This window comes from Triturus cristatus, chromosome 3_2 (assembly GCF_964204655.1).
Source record: "Triturus cristatus chromosome 3_2, aTriCri1.1, whole genome shotgun sequence".
Taxonomy (NCBI): Eukaryota; Metazoa; Chordata; class Amphibia; order Caudata; family Salamandridae; genus Triturus; species Triturus cristatus.
Window position 1 is genome coordinate 901,513,996 of NC_140584.1, and position 22,437 is coordinate 901,536,432.

A 22,437-nucleotide genomic window follows, 5' to 3' on the forward strand; every position below is an offset into this window, starting at 1 on the left:
GAATCTAGGCACCCCAAGACACTTGTACGCAAAGAGGATATTTGACCGCGTACTCAATACTATTCAATGGGTATGTCGTGGTTGCAGTCTTGGAAAGAAAAGACCCTTCAAAGGGGACCCTGAAAACACCCCGCGGAGGATAGAAGGCGTAGGAGCCACCCGTGGACACTCTCAGAATCAGGATACCTACAACCACTGTCGAGCACAATCAAGGACTTACGGATGAGTCTGCTATTGCAGAAGGATGGAAGAGTCTGTTGAAACCCAGAGGCGGGTTCCTGTCTAAACGTACCTGAAATCAGAGGGGACAGAGTGTATGCCACTCCAGGGTGGCTAAGAGGCACGGAAGAGGAAGGCCACTCAAATTCAAGGAAACAGGTCAGTTGATGCCCGAGCCACCGTGATGCTGAAGACAACAGAATTGGTCCGTTCCAACCAACCTCGTCAGCATTGGTCAGTTGAGCGGGGACAGACTTGTTGGCAGAACCTTTCGATGCATTTGACTCTGTTGACATGAGTCAGTCGAGGCATCCGATGCGGTTACTGTGAGATGAAGTGATACAGCGTCGCAGTGCACAGGGGTGTGGTTATAGGGCGTTCTATGAGGGATGCTGTCCTCATCTCAACAAGAGGACAGGTAAGGCCTGTTTCGTGTTGCTGCTCCTTCTGGAGTCCGTGCGAGCCCAGGTTCGGCAGGGCGGTCGATTTTATTGCTGTGTCTGCAGATGCAGGAGAGTGACTCCGGCACTCCAAAGGAGATTCCTTTGGATGTCTTTAGGTGTCCACAGGCCCAGGAAGTAACCTGTATGGAACACGGACACTGATGGTGTAGCAGGTTTACAGGACAACGAGGTCAGGAGTAGACAGAGTCTTACCGATTGCAGTCTGGGTCCCCAAGCAAAGGTCGATGCGATCAGTCCAACACGGTCTGCACAATTTGGCCAGGATGTCCTGACGGTCAAAGAAGAAGTGGAGTTTGATCTGAATTGAATCCCATGACGAATCAAGTCCCACCCACAGGTAAGCCCCTAAGTACCCTCAGGAAAGGGCTGTGATGATTCAGAGGTCCCTCCAAGAAGAGGGACTGGTCAGTGGGGAGGATGCTCCGATATCCTTTGTCCAGTTTCGCGCCAGAGCAGGAGCCAAAGGCTACTTGAGCAGGGTTGAACTGGAGTATGCAAGGAGGGCACCAAATGTGCCCTTCCAGCAGACTATGTGGCACTGGCAAGTGCCCCCATCCCAGCGTAATACACTAACTCCTGACTGGGAGGTGGTCAGACATCCCTGTGACAGGAAACCTATTGTCCTACCTTCCACTGCTCGGGCTTGGCCCAGCGGCAGGAGGGCAGAACCGAGTCTGTTAGCAGCAGCAGCCTTAGAATGCTGTCAGGCTCTGTAAGATCGGTCCCGGGAGCATGGAGGCTCCACAGAGGGGCCCTACTGTGGCTGGAATCATACCTCCAACACCGGAAACAGTGTTGGGGTATGATTACAACATGTTTGATACCAAACATGCCCTCGTTTGTTCCAGCCACTTTAGAGATGGTCATCGCGTAATGACGCATGGCCTCTCTATATCGTAATGGCTAATTCACTTACTAAGTCTACAGAATGGACTCTGGGATTTGTAGTGGTGGTCTGCTCATGCAGGGCCACCCTCACACTCTGAACCGAGCACCCTGCCTTTGGGACTGAAAGGCCTTCTAGAGGGGTGACTTATACAAGTGCAGTGATGTAAGATATAGGGGGAACTTATATCTTTCATGAGAGGTACATGCAGCAACTCACACAGGCTGCAGTGACAGGCCTGTAGTCAGAGTTTGGAGGGTCCCTTATGGGTGGCATAACACATGCTGCAACTCATGGGGACCCCAGGTGTACCTAGGCCCTAGGTACATTAGTACCATATACTAGGGACTTACTTGGGTACACCAGCAGCCAATTAGGAATGTACCAAGGTACTCACCATGGCCAATTAGGGAGGAAGCACCGTGACTGGGGTCCTGATTAGCAGGATCCCAGTCAGACTAGTCAGAAAAACAGTAGAACACCAGCAAAAATTGGGAATAACCATGAAAGCAGATCCTACTTTCCTACAGGTGTTATCTGGGGAATCCTCCTCAACCGAGCAGAACAAGATCTGAAATCTCTTGCTAATACATTGGTGCTCTCCTTAATCATAAATCAGGGGTTTTAAAGTGCACTACTCACCCGTGAGGGTCTTAAGGCACTGGGGGGAGGGGAAGGGGGTGCGAGCAGCTCCGTAGATCTTTCAAAGATCCAGGTCTTGAGGTCTTTTCTGAATTAGTGCAGTGTCTGGCTTTGTCGGATGTGGTGGGGGAGTTCGTTCCAGGTCTTAGCCACCAGGTGGGAGAGGGATCTGCCACCTGCTCTGGCCCTGTGGATGCGGGGGACCAAGGCTAGGGCAAGGTCAGCAGAGCGGAGGAATCTCTTGGGGGCGTGGAAGGAGTTTCATTCGTTGAGGATGTGGGGTCCGGTGTTATGGAGGGCTTTGTAGGTGTGTGCGAGCAGTTTGAAGGTTATTCTTCTTTCGACAGAGAGCCAGTGGAGATCGCAGAGGTGTTGGGTGATGTGGTCATGTCGTGGGACGTCGAAGTAAAATCTGGGTGCGGCATTCTTGACGGTCTGGAATTTATCAAGAAGTTTTTTGTTATTTCCGGCATAGAGGGCTTTTTCATAGTCCAGTCTGCTGGTGATGAGTGCGTGGGTGAAGGTCTTCCTGGTTTTGGGGGGATCCATTTGAAGATTTTACAATGAATGTGGAGGGTGTTGAAGCAAGTGGAGGACAAGGCATTGATCTGGAGGTTCATGGTGAGTGAAGAGTCAAGTATGATGCCGAGGTTGCCCTCATAGCCCCTTGGGGTGGGTGGGTTTCCGAGGGGGGACCACAAGGTGTTGTCCCATGTGGAGGGGATTGAGCCGAGGATGAGGAGCTCTGTTTTCTCCGATTTGAGCTTCAGGCAGCTGCTGCTCATGCAGGTTGCGACATCTTTCATCCCTTCTTTGAAACTGCGCCTGGTGATGTTGGGTTCCTTTGTGAGGGAGAGGGGGAGTTGGATGTCGTTGGCATATGAGACTATGCTGAGTCTGTGTTTTCTGATGATGGTTGCGAGAGGGGCTATGTAGACTTGGAGAGCGTGGGCCTGAGGGAGGATCCCTGGGGTACTCCGCATCTGATCTCTGTTGGTTCAGAGAGGAAGGGCGGGACTCCTATTCTTTGTGTTCTGCCTGAGAGGAAAGATCAAATCCAGTCTAGGGCTGTTCCCTGGATGCCGGCGTTGGGAGTAGGGGTGGGCGGCATTTGCGAAATCCACTTTCGCAAATTATCGCGAAAATGTTTAAAATTATCGCAAACAACCGGAAATATCGCGAAGATGCGGAAGTTTTTTCCCGCATGTTCACGAGATTTTCTGCATGGTTGCGGGTCGCCAACTTACCCATCTGGTTGCTCGCGGGCGCGGCCATCTTGTTTTGAGTTGTCTCGCGGTGCATGAGCGCGAGAAGAAAGACGTGATCGCGCGACACATGACGTCACTGCGGGCACGAACTGTCGCGAGACAGCGCAAATGGCTAAAAACAATACAACATCTCATGGAGAACGCGACCGGATCAAGAAAACTTGTCGGCGAACGCAGGGATTTAGGTAAGGCGATCGCACGCACGCGAGAATGTATTATTTTACAGCGCGAGCAAGAAACAAATTATCGCCAAGCTGCGGAAAGTGGAAATTTTGACATTTTCGCGCTCTCCGCGGATCGCGAAAATGTCAAATAATCGCAATTTCCGCCAACGGAATGAAATTTTAGCCCAGGCCTAGTTGGGAGTCTGGTGGCTAGTTTGCAGTGTGAGACAGTGTTGAAGGCTGCTGAAAGGTCCAAGCGGATGAGCGCTGCTGTGTTGCCTTGGTCAAGGAGGGCGCAGATATCGTCGGTGGCAGCTATGAGGGCGTTCTTGGTGCTGTGGTTGCTGCAGACACCGGATTGAGATTTGTCTAGAATGTTGTTGGTTTCTATGCCGTGTGCTAGCTGGCTGTTGGCGGCTTTCTTGATAACTTTGGTGGCAAAAGGTAGTAGTGAGATGGGCCTGGAGTTCTTGAGATCCATCGGGTCTGCGGAGGGCTTCTTCAGGAAGGGTTTGACTTTGGCGCGTTTACAGTCATCGGGGGAATGTGGCGGTCTAAAGTGAGAAGGTGATAGATCCATGTAGTTTGGGTGCAATAGTGGTGGCTGCCCTGTGGAAGATGTGCAGTGGGCATGGGTCAGTAGGTGCTCCGGAGTGGATGCTTTTCATTGTCTTAGCGGTGTCTTCTGTGGTGGGAGGAGTTTAGGTGAGGAAGGTCTGTTGGATGGTGTTTCTGGGGGGTGTTGAGGCGGTGCGGTGGTCTTGGTCATTGAAGTTGTCACAGAGTATGTTGATCTTGAGGTGGAAGGAGTTAATTCTGTTGCAGAGGTCTTGAGAGGGGAGACGTCGGTTGTATCGCTGTTGGGTCTGATGAATTCTTGTATGATGGCGAAGAGTTCCTTGGAGTTGTGGGAGTTGGAGAGGATTCGGTCATCGATAAAGTTTCTCTTAGTTGATTTGATGAGTTTGGGGTGTGCTGTTGTGGCTGCCTTGTAAGCGGAGCATGCCTCCGGGGTTTTGTTGTTTCTCTACATTTTCTCCAGTCATGGGCAAAAGCACTGGGATTCTCTGTGAACCAGGTGGCTTTCGTGTTGTGTCATCATGTGGTGTTCTGGAGGGGGGCAAGAGTGTTGGCGCAGTTGGCAATCACTGCTGTGTTGGTGTCTATCATAGTGGGGGGAGGAGTACAACTAAGGTCGGAGGTGAGGAGTTCTTCTGGGACTTTGTTCCAATTTCTGCCTGGGAGGTGGGGCGTGCGCTGGTGTGCGGAGGGTTTCGAGAAGGAGAAATGGATGTAGTGGTGGTCTGTACAGAGCGGCTCAGTGGTGTGGCTGAAATGAATGTTGTTTCCTCTGGCAAAAATGGGGTCAAGTGTGTGTCCTGCCGTGTGTGTGGGGGTAGAGACAAGTTGATTCAGTCCTATGTTGGTGAGGTTCTCCAGGAGAGCGGTGGTGTTGGGATCGCTGATGTTGTCTAGGTAGAGGTTAAGGTCTCCGAGCAGTATGTAGTCTGTGGAGGCGAGGGCATGGGGAGCGATGAAGTCTGCGATGACATTGATGATGTACAGCATAGGGGTTATCAAAAAAGGCAAGGACAAGGAAGGAGAGTGGCCATCGTGGGGAGGAGGTAGCCACAGCAGGTAAGTGCCTTTTTTATACATTTTCATTACTTTGAGAGGGTGAAGGAGCTGGCTAACTCCGATCCGCAACGGAGTTGGTGTTTTGCCTAAACTCTGCGTTCGCAACGGAACGCAGAGTAGGCAAAACTCCGGAAACTCTGCAGGCGGAGTAGAGTTACCCGCCCGGGGTTAGTCCATAAGTGAGTGTTCCACGGAGCGTCATTCTAGGGTTGGGCTGGATCTGGATGTGTTCCATGAGGGTTGAGGCGTTGTCCCAGCAGTTGTTTGTTAGTCGGAGGGAGCTTCTGTGGACAATGGTGAGGCCTCCTTCTGAGCGGTTGAGGCGGTCCTTCCTCTGGATCTTGTATCCATCGGGGATGACGGTTGCGGTGTCGGGAGCGGAGCTTCCGTTGCTCCGTTGCTCCAGGTTTCTGTGAGGATGGCGACATCGGGCAAATGAGAGATAAGGAGATCCCAGATTTGTACGGCGTGTCTGTGCATTGAGGAGGATGCAGCTCAGGGGCTTGTGTACGGTGGCGTCTGGTGGGTTGAGGGTGGGTTGAGGGTGGCTGTCTGGATCCAAAGGTGGGTGAAGGTGCGGCATCCAGAGTTGAGTGCGTGAAGGGTGCTAGGGTCGTAGCAGCGGGGGGCGGGGACCAGGGTCCCTGGCGCTGGTCGCTGACAGGTGCAGATGGGCGCAGACAGGCTTGCCTTTGGTGCGCCTTTGGTTCGCCAGCGGCGTGCCCACTGCACGCAGCCGCCATTAAGTACGGGCCTTGGCAGGGTGAGCAGCTGGGAGCTAGGACGCTGGGGAGAGGGGCTGCGGAGTCAGCAGTGGTAGGGAAAAGGCTACGCAAAACAGGAAAACAAAGAAAAGCAGAAAAAGGCAAAAAAAGTTTTTAAAAACTGGAAAGACAGAAAAAGCCAAAAACAAAAAGAGGATGGCACACACAGAGTGGACTAGCAGAAGAGCAGGCTATTCCACTAGCCCACCAGGGATGAGGTACAGGCAGGAGCCAGCGGGTGGAGGACCACCTTGAACACCTTCCTGGATCACAAGAAGGCGCTAAGGGCAGTGCCTTAACGGCGGACCTGCGGAAGGGAAAAGCAGTTACTCTGACCAGGAGGTCAGAGGTCTTGCCCTCCTTGGCACGCAGCAGCCGCCATTAGGCAGAGGTGGAGGGAAGGGTGAGTAGCTGGGAGTCCGGAGGCTGGAGCAGGGACACGCTGGGGGGAAGACTGCCCCAGGGGCAGCACCAGCCGGGAAAAGGCAACGCAAAACAGGAAAACAGAAAGAAAGACAGAAAAAGTCAAAAACCGCAAAAAATAGGCAAAAAACAGGAAAGACAGAAAGAGGCTAAAACAGAAAGAGGATGACACACAGAGAGCGGACTAGCAGAAGAGCAGGCTCTGAATAGACTATTTTAACTTTCTCTTGACTGGTCTTCCCAAAACCCATATCACCCCTCTAAATTCGATCCTACACTTGACAGCACACTTCCTCTACGGGACAAAAAGGTATGAACGCATCACACCTATGTTGGTCTCTCCTGCTGGTTGTCCATTGAAGCTAAGGCTGTATACAAAACTGCTTGCTTCACTCATAATGCCCTACATACAGACCATCTGGTGGACAAGCTCAGACTTTCAGGAGGTTCTACACCATCATGAAACACAGAAGCATTGCTGCCTGAAGCCCAGACACTTCTTGATACAGAACTACACTAGCTCCACTTCATCAGATGCTTGGAAATGTTTCAATCCTATGTGCACCCACTGCATAACGTGTTTCCTTTTTCAATCATGCTTTACCATTTTGAAAATTCAGGAGCATATGTAACTATAGGTGGTAATATTTGGTCATTCTTGAACCCTGTCTAGCTGTCCATGTGATGTCATATGTCTACTGCTAAGCGCCCTGGCACCTTTGGGTATTGTTCGCACTATATAAAAATGGATAAATAAATACATACTCTGCACGGCTGCTGCATCACTGCACCCGCACCTCTTCCTCCTAAATCCCCAGTTACCACCATCTCCTCCGCCCATGGTGCTGCTTTCTGTCCCTTTTCCGAGTTTATCAGTTTTCATGTAACAGGACGGCTCCCACTAACCGAACCTTAAATTAAATATAAGTTTAGCTGATATTACTGGTAATGACTAGATTTGCCCGAGATCACATGTTGTGTCCTCAAGGGAAGCGTGAGTGGACTACAAACTCCGCTTCACACCTACCCTGTGGTGTCGTTTCCATGATGGAGAATTGCCCTAAATGGAAGACCACCATAGAGACCAACAGCCTTTCGATTTGTAAAGCCAACAATGGCTTTATTTCAGCTGTCTCCGGGCTAAAACTGTCTTTGCTTTAATGTACTTTAATGGGGGAAATGAAGTCGCCGATTTTTTTCGGATTGTTATGCTTTCTGGGTGTGCACCGCCAACTCTCCTCATAAGATGTCTGACGCCGGTGGCATACACCCTTATACAAAATGCTCCCAGTCAGGATCATTGAACAGTTACCTCGACCCAGCGTGGAGGAGGAGGAATGTGTTGTTCCTCAGTCATGTGATAGTGAACGATGGAAATCAGTTCCATTTATACTTGCTGTAGGTCCTTATAGATTAGAAAGGAGGGGGAGGCTGCTTTCTAAACAACTCTGGACAATGAGCTCTTGTTCCTGTCGGCTGCCACTCTTGCGCGTGTTTGCAAAGGAAAACCGAAGAACTCTTCAGTGGGCTGGTGTTCCTTGAGCCTTCTCCATGGATAGACGGGCCATTGCTGGGGACCCCGATGCACTGGAAACAATGCACGCGCCCACCCCTGCCGCCTCGAGGAGCCCTCTGTGCTGCTGCCCGGCCTGCGCGCGATGGCTGCGCCGCTGCATCCCCATCGGCTGCCTGGACGAAACCAAAGCGCTCGTGAAGCTGGCCGTGCCTCTGGTAAGGACGAGCTCCCTCTACCTTACGTGTCAATGAAACAGGGAATGAATGAGTTGCTGTGTGTGGCACTATCACGGCTCTACAAACCGAGGAGCAGATTTATCAAACCTCAAGCAATGCAGCGCAACAACCAACGCTTCTGAGCTGTTTGGATGACAGGGAGAGAGCCGAACAGCGCTATATTTACTAAGATATGGGCTGTGCTGCTCTCTCCCTAGCGCTGGCACACAATCAGGCTGCATGGCACCACTCACCTGTGCCCCAGGGTCCAAAGGCGTATGCGTCATGTCTACCTTAGAGTGTATACTGGAAGGGTATCCATCCAGTACAAAAAAATACCACGCAAGAAAAACTTTGAAACTATTCACACTTTGGATGAATGCTACACAGTGCAGCACACATACAAAGTCAGAGGTTTTGGAGGAATGAAAACATTTCTCCTTTTAATGCTTGTTTTGTTTGCCACAAACCCCTGTCTACGAGGTTTGTAGATGGGGCTTTGCAGAGGCGCAACTAGAGCCAAATTTCGGGGGGGGGGCTAAGAAAAAATTTCGGGGGGGGGGGCTGAATCTTTTAAGCCATAGGCAGAGTGGAGCTGCAGGGGCTCTTGGAAGGGGTGAAACACCGCGAGGCCTCATTAACATGCAAATGGTCTTTCAAAGACCTGTGAAGTGCTCGGGTGCGGCTGTGTGTGCGACGGCGGGTGGGGTGGGGCTGAAGCCCTGTGAATCCAATGGGTGTTGCGCGCCTGGGGCTTTGCACCACAAACCATGGGTGATTGCATAGGAACATCCATGTTCCATCCAGGGAACAAAATGCTGCTTTGCTTCACTTCCACGCATCTTCTCAGCGCAAATCTAGTTTTGCTCCGAAAGTAAATTACAAATTATCATTTTTGCGCTGGTTTGTATCACTTTTTGTGATTCAAATCCCAGTGTAAAATGTTAGTAAATATGCGCCTAAATCTTAGTCTGGGAAGAATATATAAGATTGCGTGGAGCAATAAACATTTTTAGGTATGGCGTGAAAAAAAAGCTTTCCTCATGACCTACTACAGGTAGTGAAAATATACTGAGTAGGCTTTGGCTTCGCCATAAAAGTATTTTGCGCTCACTTCAAGCTGTTGGCTGTTGGTGCATCAACACATCTTCTCTCCAGTGCTTACATCACATTACATTATTACATGGAGAGCTATTTTACATCTGAAAATATACTTACTGAGATTTTAACTCCTTTATTGTATTGTATGCAGAAAGCAGTAGTTTTTGTTTTGTTTGTCACTGCTGCTGGCTTTTTGAAAACTGTTTCAATCAGGACTTTCTGCAGGAAGGGAGGGCGCCTGGGTCAGGAGTGAAGTGTGTACGTTATGTTATGTTATCTGAACTTAATATAGCGCGCAGCTGCCTCAGCAAAGAGGCGTCCCAGCGCAAGGGGCATGAATCCACAGTTAGCGCCCTGGATGCGAAGGGCGGCTTCCTTCTAAGCAGCAGACTGAAAGGGGATGGGGGTGGGGGGGGGGGGTAGGGTGCGGTGCATGTTTGGTTGGGGTATGCATGAGGAAACCACAGGGTCATCGAGTTTTATTATTTTTTGCTCAGTAATTTGGCGCTTCTGTAGATGCAAGTTGAGTGGCGTGACCTTAGGGTCAGGAAGGTAGAGTCTATGAGCTCTTTGTAATTGTTAGTTGGCTACTGTATTTGGAAATGGGCAAGAAGGGAGTATAGTTTTCAATACTGGGGGTTTGCAATGGCGAATGCATGGCTATTATTAAGTCCTAAGCTACGCTCAAGCTTTTTAGCTTGCAAAAGGGGCTTAGTGACTGATCTATGATGAATGGAGTACTTTAGTCTGTTGGGGCGCTGCTGTGTTGAGGCCGAAGATGGGATTTATGTTGCACAGGAAGAGTTCTGTTTAAGTCCCATTGTTTCAGGAAGCTTCTAGCCATCCAGGATTTCGTTTTATCATACAAATAAGCCACGACAAAATATGTAAGCATAGGACTTGCACAACAACAGAAACGAGCATCAAAAAAACACAATAACACAACAGCAGTTCACACAACATAGGAGCAATAAATACATTGCTACGCAATATACAAATTCCATCACCTCTGGGTGCTTAAGTCTCAGGATAACTGCAGCCAGGAATAGGCATTTCAACATATTATAGTTTGTAGCTTCTGAGAGTGCAAGCACGTGGAAAAATGTACAAGGGAACACAGCAATCTGAACAGAACATGTCTGTAGGGGAGATGTGTTCCAATCATGGCTGCTCATTTTAACCGAAATTGTGCGATGTGTTATGTAAATCACTTAATCTGCATTTGTCTGCTTTTTGTACAAACGTTGAAAGCACAAGGAGTGGGCAAAGTGAGGTCATTTTTTCTTGCATAGCGTGCATAATTATTGTAAGCACTAAATAATGTACACGTGCTACGCCAGGGGACATCCGCTACTTCCATGATAAAAATATGCATGGTCCTAGAGAGCAGGTAGGATCATGCTGAACTGCTCCTTAGCTCCCCCTTGGGGACAGGTCTTCAACCAGGCTTTGTGTTCCGTGCCCATTCTTCTAGAGGTGAATGGACATGGACTTTGGCCGGGCTCATTGTGGTGCGAGGCAGGTTCTGACCTTCAGCCTGGCCCTGTAATTCATTCCTTGGTGCCCCAGCTTCACTGATGTCATTGATGCTATTTTTGATGTTCTTTGCTATGCCATGTCTGCTTACAGCCTTCATCATGTTCTTTTTACGGATGGGAGTTGTGGCCACACCCTACACCCTTTCCACTTGACCATAGAGCCTGCTGCTCCTGGTCTCTCAATGTGGACAGCAGGCTCGGACGGCATGCGTGGCAGAAGGACCAGAAAGTGTGGTCTGTGCCAACCCTAAACACAGCCTACCGCCGGCCCTGTTCGCGTACCCCCAGCACCGAATGAGCACAGCTCTTGTCCTTAGCCATTAGGCTCCGGTCTCCTTTTGTCACACAGACCATTGCTCATGACTTTCAGTCTTGTGCCACGTCATGGGAGAAGTCTCTCTAGCCAATCCTCCCCCTCAGGAGTTTGTTTTGTATACTGTAGGAGTAGCAGTGGTCTCAGCCAACTCCTCTTGACCATGCAATGTGGTTGACAAACGATAAGCGCAGGCCCATTGAATTCAAACACCTTTTGAGTTTCTATAGCTTCCCCTGGTTATCTCTGTTTACTTTTTTGTGGCACTCAAACAGTTCCTGGATGGAACTGCTTTGGAGTTCTTGCATTTAGCATTCCAATGTACACATTTTTCTGAAAAATAAATGCATTTTACACTCTTCTAGGATTTGCAATGATCTTCTTTAGGGTTTAGATGTGCCTTTTGCTTCCACTTGTCTCCCCGAGTTTTTCTTTCCGCTCTGAGGAATTGGAGAACACAGAGAGGCGTCACATGGCCGAAGCATGAGCGACCCACTTTTTAACCCATGGATTTTGGTGCATTCCCAGATTTACAAAGACTAGTATGGGAATGCGTCAAAATGCTACGCCATCCCAAGTGAGGCATAACAAGGAGAAATATATTTATTTCTCCTTGTTATTTTCTGTTTCCACTTGTGCTGCATTCTGGGGCCCACATAGAAAAAGAAACATGCCACCAAGGATTGTTTTTGTGCATGAAGGCGTCCCTTCTGGCACAAAAACACTCCTGTCTGTAATGCAGGCATCCTTGCACCATGGCACAAGTGTGCCTGAGTTGATGCTAGGCTGCACAGAGTGCACCAGTGCAAGGAGAGAGCAGAAATGTTCCATAAAATCGTAAATATGGCGCATTTCTGTCCTCTCCCTATCATGCAAAGCAATGCAGAAACTTTGCCCGGTTCCCCACATTGCGTGAAAATATAGAAAATGTGCCCCTTCGTTTCTGACTAATCGATATCTATTTGTAATTCAAAACTAGTTCTCTTATCATTCTCAGTTTTATGTGTATATATGTATGTTTATAATTGAGCTGAGACTTCCTTAGGAAATTGTTTTTTTGTACAATATCGTAAGTGCTATTTAACAAATCTTTACCAAGTTTTGCAGACACTAGGGTATATTTGCTAAGATTTTACACCATGTTAGCATCATATAAGTGACACAAACCTGTGCAAAATCTTTTCTACCTATTTATTTTCCAGTGCTAAACTTGCTTAGTGCAGGACAATCATTTGAATGTAACACAAAGCAGCAAATAGCACCAAGGGGGCATACCATGGGTGTGGCATGGGCGTTTCAATTCAACCACCCAAGCTTTCTGACGCTATGCCCTATTTACCTAAGAAAGTAGACAGGGTTTAGCTTCAGAAAATATTTTCAAGTAAGTGTTATGAAAGAGAAATGATTTCATTTCTCCTTCCTTTCTGTCTTTGTATGTGTGCTGCACTGTACAGCACACATGCAAAATTGGATATGGTTTAAAGTTGGTCTGAGTGTAGTATTTTGTACCGGAAGGCTATCCTTCCAGTACAAAACTTATGCTATGCTCTTGCAGACACCCTTGCACTATGGTGCAAAGGTGTGTGCGTGGTACACGGCAGCTAATTTTAGGGAGAGGGGAGGAGAGCGCCGTATTTCTCAAAATATGGCGCTCTCTCCTTCTCGTGCAATGCAGCACAGCTTTTTTTCCTGCTGTGCTGAGTCGTGTGACATTTTAGTAAATCTGCCCCAAAGTGTATCCAGTTCAGGTTCTTCAATTCAAATTTTGTCAGGCATAAAATAAGACATACTACCATAGGATTGCCCTAAATAACCTTGCACTGGCCCTATCTTTATTACAATGAAGTTGAGCGCTCAACACCCCTTCCCTAAAACTCACTGTACCTTTCCTTTGGTTGTGCCTATTGCTTTCTGCATAAGAATCATGCTTTCAATTACAGCCTGATCTCAGTATCACAGTCCCAGTTGCACGTTCATTAATGTTATCAACAATGCTAGTTGGGTGTCATCAGTGAACTTATGTGCGTGGGTTTAAGCAGTGGGGGGGTATGCTTGTGTGGCTCACTATAGCCAGGGCAATTATCATGACCATAACGTCCCCTCGCTAACAAACATATGGATCCACCCGTAGGTTGAGTATATTGTGAAAATCCCACAAGAAGATGAAATGTATCCCACGGCCGTGGAGAATACAAATCAGTTGTTTAAATACCCCTCACACACCAAAAGGGCCCTTGGTGTCATGCTTCATCATAGGGGTCTTCCCGCCCCTCTACGGGACGGGGCGTGCTACGACCTACGTCTACGCGGGAGCACTGTTATAAGTGAAACCACTATGTGTGATGCGAGGGTGTGAGAGGAAGGGTCATGAGTGAGTGGAAACGAGAATTAAAAAATACCTGGCTCTTTTGGTCGAATGAACTTTATTATACCGTTTGAGCTGGTATTAGTAAAATAGTGGGGGGAGGAGGAAAGTATGCCTCAATGAGCTAAGCCTCCTGATGGTGCCGACATGTTTCGAAGCTTCCCCAAGCTTCTTCTTCAGGACCTTAAGGATCCCTTCCTGAAACTCACAGTGATGTGTTCAAAATGAAAGAATTAATGTGTAGTGTTCGAAATGAAAGAATTAATGTAAGAAGAAAATAACTTCCAATGGTTAGTAATGCCTAAATAGGTCTTATATGGTCCATTTACCTAAAAGAAAAAAACATGCGTCACGTAGATCGAAGATCAATCCATCAATTGTGATTAGTGATCTGAAAAGGAAGTGAAACAATATTCTCTTCTTAACGCTATCCATAACGTTATCACGTGATCTGTGGTGAAGATACTGTGTAACACATAGACATTGACTTAAAGATACACATATAACAAAAAGCACACACTCTATTCTCACAGGAACAAAGTTCCTGGGTTCTAAAACTATCCAGTGACAAAGAGAATCATGCCAAAGGGAACACGCTGGAAGGAAAACAAACATACTTGCTGTAATGAGAAAATTACTTCATGAGCTCAGGACCGGGTGGTGGGAATGCCCACTCGGCTATCTAAACGATAAAATTAGGAAGAACAAGAAAAAAGTCCCATCGGTAATGGAGATGGCGTCGGAATTTGTCCGAAAAAGGAACTCCCTACAGTTACCGGCTATGCCGTACTTACGAATCCCTGGGAAAATGTCCCGCCAGAATAACCACCCCGGTCAGCTCCGTAGATGATACTGAGCTCGAGAGTATGGTTCGTTAAATAGTCCCTTCAATCAAGGTTTTTTGGCGCGCGAATATGCTGACTGCACCATTGCGCGTTCGCCCGCTGCCTCTGTGTGTCAGGACCCGGAACCGGAAGTGAACCGGTCTTGCCTGAATACAGCGAAAAGGACTGAACAGCAGCTGTCGCTGTTTGCTGTGACCCGGAACCGGATGTGTACCGGCCGGGTTCACCGGTGAAGAAAAGGAGATAGAACGATGTTAATAGACATTCTATGGGGCCAGATATGTTAAGGCTAGGGCAAGCGCCAATAGTAGAATTTATGGAATTGGTATTAAAAAATGAAATATACCGTGTTCAAATATCAAGGTAACAATAGAAAAAATTCGGGGGAGTATAGGAGGGTTGAAAAAGAAGGATATTATGGACTTCAACATTAAAAATTGCCCCATTGATCAAATACAGTTATAAGATGGGCGTACAGTATTAGGCGCAGACGGGGGAGCTCATAAAGCGACATAGGATCTTCTGTCGGTTAACGGGGAATACCAATATACTGACTATGTATAGTGGAATGTTGCAGACACAGATGGAGTAACCAAGCATCAATGAAGGGGAAAATGGTAGCGGAACTGTAAGACCTGGAATTTAGGTAGTGCAGGTACATTTAGGGGACACAAATCCCCAGGACATAGGATGGTGGCTGAAGGGTCTGCTCATTATCATAGGCAGCTGGTCCGCATATCACAGATGGAATTGATTCCAAGGTATTTCGTCATTTAATCCATTGATGTGGGTCCCCAAACGGAAGACCCAACGTTGTTCTTTCTCAAGCAGACCTTGTTCACCACCTAGTTGTTCAATCACTGTCCACCTCAAATCGTCTATGCCATGACCACTGGATATATAGTGGCTGGACATTTTGGTAGTACTTCTGCCACATCGGACATTGCTTCGGTGTTCACCAACTCGTATTTTGATTGGTCTGGCGGTCATCCCCACGTATTCAAGACCGCATGGACAGGTGATAAGGTAGACCACGTTCTTGCTGCTGCAATTTGTGAAGTTTCTCTGGTCCCACCCCTCACCATTGCGGAATTGAATATGTTTGCTTTTTCTCGTAAGATGACAAGTACTGCAATTACCACATGGGTAATGTCCTTGTATAGGTGGTAACATACCCTCCATCGCAGGTCGAGATGTGTTTCTTGATCTTGTGTGGACAAGCATGTCTCTCAAGTTCTTGCCCCTCTTATGTGCAAACATCGGTTTGGTGATGTTCAGATGGCAGCTGTTGAGGATTCGCCAGTGTTTATTTACTATTTTCGAGACTTGGTTGGAGTGCGTGTTATAAGTGGTTACACAGATAGGTCTATCTTCAACCGTGGTAACCACTTTGTCTTCTAAGAGGGCTTCTCTGTTGTTATTCCTGGCCCTTTTGCAGGCCTTGTCAATGATTCTGCCAGGATAGTTGCGTTTGATCAATTTTTGGCGTAGTTCAGATGCTTGTCTCTTGAACTCATTGGTATCAGTGCAGTTTCTCCGTAAACGGAGGAACTGTCCATACGGTAGGTTCTCTCTCAAATGGCGGGGGTGGAAGCTATCGAAAAGAAGTAGGCAGTTTTTGGCTGTTTCTTTAAAGTGTGTAGTGGTTTTCAATTTGCCCTCCTCTGGGTAGATATTAAGATCAAGGAAGACCAAGTTGTTGACTGAAACTGTATGGGTAAATTTAAGAAAGGCATTCTGTTGGTTTAACCATAGCATGAATGCCTCCGTTGAGTCTGTATCACCTTCCCAAATGACCAGAACATCGTCTATATACCTTTTCCAGGTCTTAATGTGCATAAGGAAAGGGTTGGTGATGTTCAAAATCCTGGTGGCCTCTAGATGGTGTACATAGAGGCCTGCCAGACTAGGAGCAAAGGTACTCCCCATGCTGGTACCGTGCCTTTGTTCATATATGTCATCAGCATACATGAAAAAATTTCTGGTGAGTGCCAGAGAGACGCATTCCATCACCAGGTTGCGTGGTGTGTGATATTCCCAAGCCGCGGAAAATAGTACTTCCTCGATAATGAGCAATGTTTCCTCATGTGGGAGACTTGTATACAGGCTCTCCACATCGAGGCCCATGAGGAGATTCTTGGTAGGGTCAAAATCAATATCCTGTAGTAATTGTAGGACATTTTTAGTATCTCGCAAATAGGTGCTGGTTGCCTGAACCAACGGGCGGAGGAAGGCATCCGCAAATCTGGATAAGGGTTCCAGAATGGAATTGACCCCGGAAACAATAGGTCTGCCTGGGGGAGATCCGAGATTCTTGTGGATTTTTGGTATTGTGTAGAAATATGGTACTCTAGGATTTGTGTTGATCAGAAAATCAGCCTCTTTCTTAGAAATCCAGTCATTAGCAAGGGCTTCTTCAACCATGGTGGCAATTCTGATTCTGATTGATTCGGTTGGGTCTTCTTGGAGGATCCCATAATTTCTACGGTCGCCAAGGAGTTTCTTACATTCCTGGTCATATTTGTCTGTAGTTTGTAACACAATTGCCCCCCCCTTATCAGCCGGTTTGATTATGATTTCCCGGTTCGTGGATAGTTATTGCCTCCCTTTCCAACCTTGATGTATTCTGAAAGGTGTTGTCATCCCCTGTTGAGATGTCTTGTATTTCTCTCATCACAGCTTTCTCAAAAGCTAGGATTTCTACAGGAAGTGTTGAGTCAGGGGGTACAAAGGTGGATTTATTGCGAAGTCCTGTATCCTTTCTACTTACTTCAGTGGTAGGTTGGTCCTTGAAAAATATTTTCAATTTTAGTTTGCGAATGAATTCAGTGATCTCTGTAAGAATCCTAAATTTGTCAAACCGATTAGTAGGTACAAAGCCTAGTCCTCTTTCAAGGACCTTGCTCTGTAGGGGTGTAAGGGTCAAATCGGTGAGATTTACCACTAGATTTACTTCCTGCTCGTTGACGGTTGGGGGGGCATGTTGTTGGTCATGCTCCTTGTTGATACTCGGGGGGTCTCGGTCTCTGGTGTGGACCAGTGGACGTTGTATCCACCCCTGTTCCGACCTCTTTGTGGTCCCTGGCGTGTCCCTAAAAAAGGTTGCGGGGTTTGGTAGTTGTATTCATATTCTTGTGGAGGTGGTACCCACTGTGGAAAAGGTCCTCCCATCATAGGTGGACCATATGCAAAGGGAGGATAAGGGGGAGGTCCTTGGTAACTGTTCCACCTACCACCCCTCGGGTAGAAAGGACGTTGATTGTAATTGTCTCTCCCTCTATTGTACCGTTTACCGCTGCCTCTGCTAGAATTAGAGTTGTCCGAGCCAGTATCGGACGAGTCTCCATCATAATTTTGATCCTGGTTCCTAGGGATGTAGTCGTCTCGGGTATAAGGATATACTCGTTCATGGCTGAATCGTGCCGTGTCCTTCTTGAGTTTGTTGTACTTGTTTTGTTTTAATGTCATTTCAAACTCAGTTATTTCTTGGTTGAGTTCTTCCAGGCGTTTTTTGAGGACACTGGGGGATATGTAAGCTTTGAGACGTACTTCAAGGTTCTGAATTTCGATCTTCAATTCCTGAGTTAATCTGGTGGCTGTTTTTATAATCAGGACCAACCAGTCACGGGTACAATGCCATGATATTAATGACCAATCGCGTTTGAATGTCTTGTCTTGTTGGAAAATGTAGGGTTCATTACGGACTATTAGGCCCTGGGGAGCCGCATTGGCCCGAAGGTACTCGGTCATCAGTAACCCATGCAGAGCAGTTCTGATCTGGTTTCTCCTCAGATTTGCTAGTTCATCCCAATCAGCATTGTTTGGACCTGGGTCGGTATTGCTCAAACCTTCAAAAGGATTGATCGCAGCTAGAATCCTTTCCACTTCGTCCTCGGCGAAGGTTAAACCCATATTGTCTGCCATGTTGATACTATGTGTAATGAGTTGATAAGAGAAAGTGTGTGTCTTATTTGAGAAGTTGTGTGTCCAAAGACGGTGATGCAAAGTGTAGAGCAACAACTATTTAATTCACAGAGGTAGATAGCCTCTGGTACAGGGTATAACAGTACTGTCAAATGAAGTACTGACGCCAGAAATTCTGGAAATAGGAGAGAGAAAACTCCCACAGCTGCACGCTGTCTACAATATAAACATAAACAAAATAGGGAGTGGAGAGGTACCACTCATCCGAGTGGTGGAGGTGGATACTTTCTCCCGGTCAGATGCTAACAAACATATGGATCCACCCGTAGGTTGAGTATATTGTGAAAATCCCACAAGAAGATGAAATGTATCCCACGGCCGTGGAGAATACAAATCAGTTGTTTAAATACCCCTCACACACCAAAAGGGCCCTTGGTGTCATGCTTCATCATAGGGGTCTTCCCGCCCCTCTACGGGACGGGCGTGCTACGACCTACGTCTACGCGGGAGCACTGTTATAAGTGAAACCACTATGTGTGATGCGAGGGTGTGAGAGGAAGGGTCAGGAGTGAGTGGAAACGTGAATTAAAAAATACCTGGCTCTTTTGGTCGAATGAACTTTATTATACCGTTTGAGCTGGTATTAGTAAAATAGTGGGGGGAGGAGGAAAGTATGCCTCAATGAGCTAAGCCTCCTGATGGTGCCGACATGTTTCGAAGCTTCCCCAAGCTTCTTCTTCAGGACCTTAAGGATCCCTTCCTGAAACTCACAGTGATGTGTTCAAAGTGAAAGAATTAATGTGTAGTGTTCGAAATGAAAGAATTAATGTAGGAAGAAAATAACTTCCAATGTTTAGTAATGCCTAAATAGGTCTTATATGGTCCATTTACCTAAAAGAAAAAAACATGCGTCACGTAGATCGAAGATCAATCCATCAATTGTGATTAGTAATCTGAAAAGGAAGTGAAACAATATTCTCTTCTTAACGCTATCCATAACGTTATCACGTGATCTGTGGTGAAGATACTGTGTAACACATAGACATTGACTTAAAGACACACATATAACAAAAAGCACACACTCTATTCTCACAGGAACAAAGTTCCTGGGTTCTAAAACTATCCAGAGACAAAGAGAATCATGCCAAAGGGAACACGCTGGAAGGAAAACAAACATACTTGCTGTAATGAGAAAATTACTTCATGAGCTCAGGACCGGGTGGTGGGAATGCCCACTCGGCTATCTAAACGATAAAATTAGGAAGAACAAGAAAAAAGTCCCATCGGTAATGGAGATGGCGTCGGAATTTGTCCGAAAAAGGAACTCCCTACAGTTACCGGCTATGCCGTACTTACGAATCCCTGGGAAAATGTCCCGCCAGAATAACCACCCCGGTCAGCTCCGTAGATGATACTGAGCTCGAGGGTATGGTTCGTTAAATAGTCCCTTCAATCAAGGTTTTTTGGCGCGGGAATATGCTGACTGCACCATTGCGCGTTCGCCCGCTGCCTCTGTGTGTCAGGACCCGTCCCCTCAACCGAGTAGTTTTTGGGACATGGCTAGGCCTTCCCGTGGATTAAGTACACATTTCACTTGTGATAATGTTATCACATCTAGAAAATAAAATTATATACTTGTGAAATATGGGTTTTGGAGCCACTGCGTTTTGTCCAGTAACAACAGCTACATTTTGCACAGCCACAATCCATTTCCCACTTTGAATTTTATCAGCAATAATGGTAGAAAGCATTAGCAGCTAAGATGACAGGAGGAAAGTTTAAAAAAAACACATTTTCTTCTGCAGCAAATGCCATTTTTCCAAGATCCATTGGCTTCAACACAGAATAGAAAAAAATCACACAGTTTCAAAGTCCATATTTACCGGTATGATGTCATACCTGGAAATATTTGCTCTAATTTGACGGAATTACACAATTCCTGGGAAATGCAGATTTCTCCACTGGGGGGACTAGTCTCAGTTTGAATTGCTTTTCATCAGCTAATTAATCTATATGCTTCGCAACGCATTTACATAGGAAATAACAATCAAACACAATTTCATTGCTCTTTATTCAACATGGGACCAATTGGCAACCAAAAGCAGCCCAGTCAACAGTGTTCAAACCAGTCTTGTTCTCTCCACACCCCCTCTGTCTCTCTTTCCATCAATCTCATTCTCTGCCTCTCTTCTCTCTCCATTCTCTGTTTCGGATTTCTCTCCCTTTCCTTCTGCTGTCTTTCCCTCACCCCTTTCTCTCTTTTCTTCCTGTGTTTCTGATTATACCCCCATGGTGGCTGCTGTCAGAAACCCAGAGGACCTCTAGAGGGAGATAGAGGTGTCAGTGACAGCACTGCACCTTCAGAGGGATTTTGAGCTGACAGGCCGCGTTCAGGAGACCCTGTTTTTGATTCATTTAGTCTTCGCATCGGGAGATTGATTACCCCGTATGCAAGAAAAACCGCAGAAATTTTCAGGAGCCTTTTGAGAGCCCAGTAAGGATCGTACGTTACCCGTCCTTCCTTATAACAGTGCTCACCTGTAGAACTGTCCTGACACCACTCACCCTCTATCCTGCTGGGGTCGAAACGTAGACCATTTCACTTAAACATCTACAAACTCATAGATTGGAAGAATCTAATTGAAAACGTATCTATAAGCAATGTATATATGGGAACAAACTAACCTGTATTTGGCTGGAAAGGTCATATGGTACATAATTGTAACTGTGTTTTTGTCACTACACCTTTACCCTGTCCCTCACTTAACAATTCACTACCATTGCCCCATCCTTTATTCTTCTCACGCTGAAGAGCACTGTAAATATTTTATGCACTACCAATGTCTTTGGAACTAATACATTTCAACCCATTGATGCTTTGATTGACAATCGCATTGAATGCTGGTGTTACTTATGGAAATTACATTTCTGTTTTTTGAATTTGTTTCAAATCTTGAGTGGTGAATTGTTTTCAGTTTTTTCCAAAAAATCCTGTAAAAGAAAAACTACCTCGACCATTTTTCTTCACGTACTGTACTATTGACCCAGGTCGGGTAGTTTTTTTGGGGTCTACACTGTTAAAACTTATCACAGGGGTAAGTCCATGTCATGTGTCCCATAGCTCACTGTGTCAGAGGACAAATGCTGCACCTCACTAATGACTAATGACTAATGACTAATAACCAGTCTGAAAAAAGTCTGGTACTGCATGTATTCCTTCTCAGTGGGGCAGGGCCTGTGGTTTGGGGTGGCGTGTTCTTATTAGAGCAGGACCAAGGCTGATTAGCACATGGTTGTTCTCTGGAGTGGCAAAGGGTCGGCCTTGGCGAAAGGACCATGGGGAACATAGGCTTTTCTTGGCCTCAAACGCTGGGGTTGGTCCCACTGAGGTCAGCGGCCTGGCCTAATATAGACACTGAACACCAATATACCCTTTCAGCACTTGCCTTTAATGGTAGGGAACAGTGTAGAAGTTAAAACCAATAAAATAAATAACCAGTAAGATTCAAAGCATCACTTCATGAACAACAGCGGTGTGAAGTCATTCACTTCTCTGGAATTGCCCTCGTAATAGCATTTTACATGGGATTTAGTACCTTTCCTGACTAAGGATAAGGTGTACAGCCTCACTCGGGTACGGGGAAGGTCAGGCACACTTTTCTCAAAGGGGCACTTTAATGGGACCACAGTTGTAGGGTCTCTGCTATCATGTTCAAGTCCCTGTCTAGCCCTGCTTTCATGATAGGCTTAAGGGACTGAGCGATTTCAGTTACTGTGGCAGCGCTAGACCAAAGCAAAACCTTCCCACAAACAGTGATACAGAGCCACCACACAGATTTTGTAGCAAGTTACGGGCACTTGTAGGAAACTGAGAACTGGTTCCAGGTGCCATGCTCTAGGATCCTTAGCACGTTGCAATAGGAGAGCCCTAAGACACAAGGTTCATTGATTACCACCAACACAGTTGGTTGTAGTGACAACCACGGACAGCAACCTTTTGCATCCTAATGCCACCAAATGCTTCTTGAGCACAGTTCAGTTCTCTGTTGCAAAGATGGAATGCAATCACACTTATTCCCTGTACTGAAACCTCAAGCAGGGAACACAGGGAGAAAGACTTTAGCCATTCTGGTGACAGTTACCCCAAAGTTT

General features: G+C 46.8%; 1 protein-coding gene across 4 annotated transcripts in view; it reads left to right on the plus strand.

The window, feature by feature from the left end:
• LOC146858422 (multidrug and toxin extrusion protein 2-like) overlaps window positions 1–22,437 on the plus strand; it is a 541,481-nt gene that overhangs the window by 139,520 nt on the left and 379,524 nt on the right. Inside the window, exon 1 of one of the 4 annotated variants that reach the window (XM_085649341.1) lies at window positions 7,916–8,199. The exons of 1 other annotated variant lie outside the window; for it this stretch is intronic. In XM_085649341.1, the coding sequence (XP_085505467.1) occupies window positions 8,020–8,199 (180 nt within the window). In that variant the 5' untranslated portion in view covers window positions 7,916–8,019. Of the gene's footprint in view, window positions 1–7,915; window positions 8,200–22,437 lie in introns of those variants that run through there. 2 more of the 4 variants (XM_085649340.1, XM_085649338.1) reach the window with 2 other exon arrangements.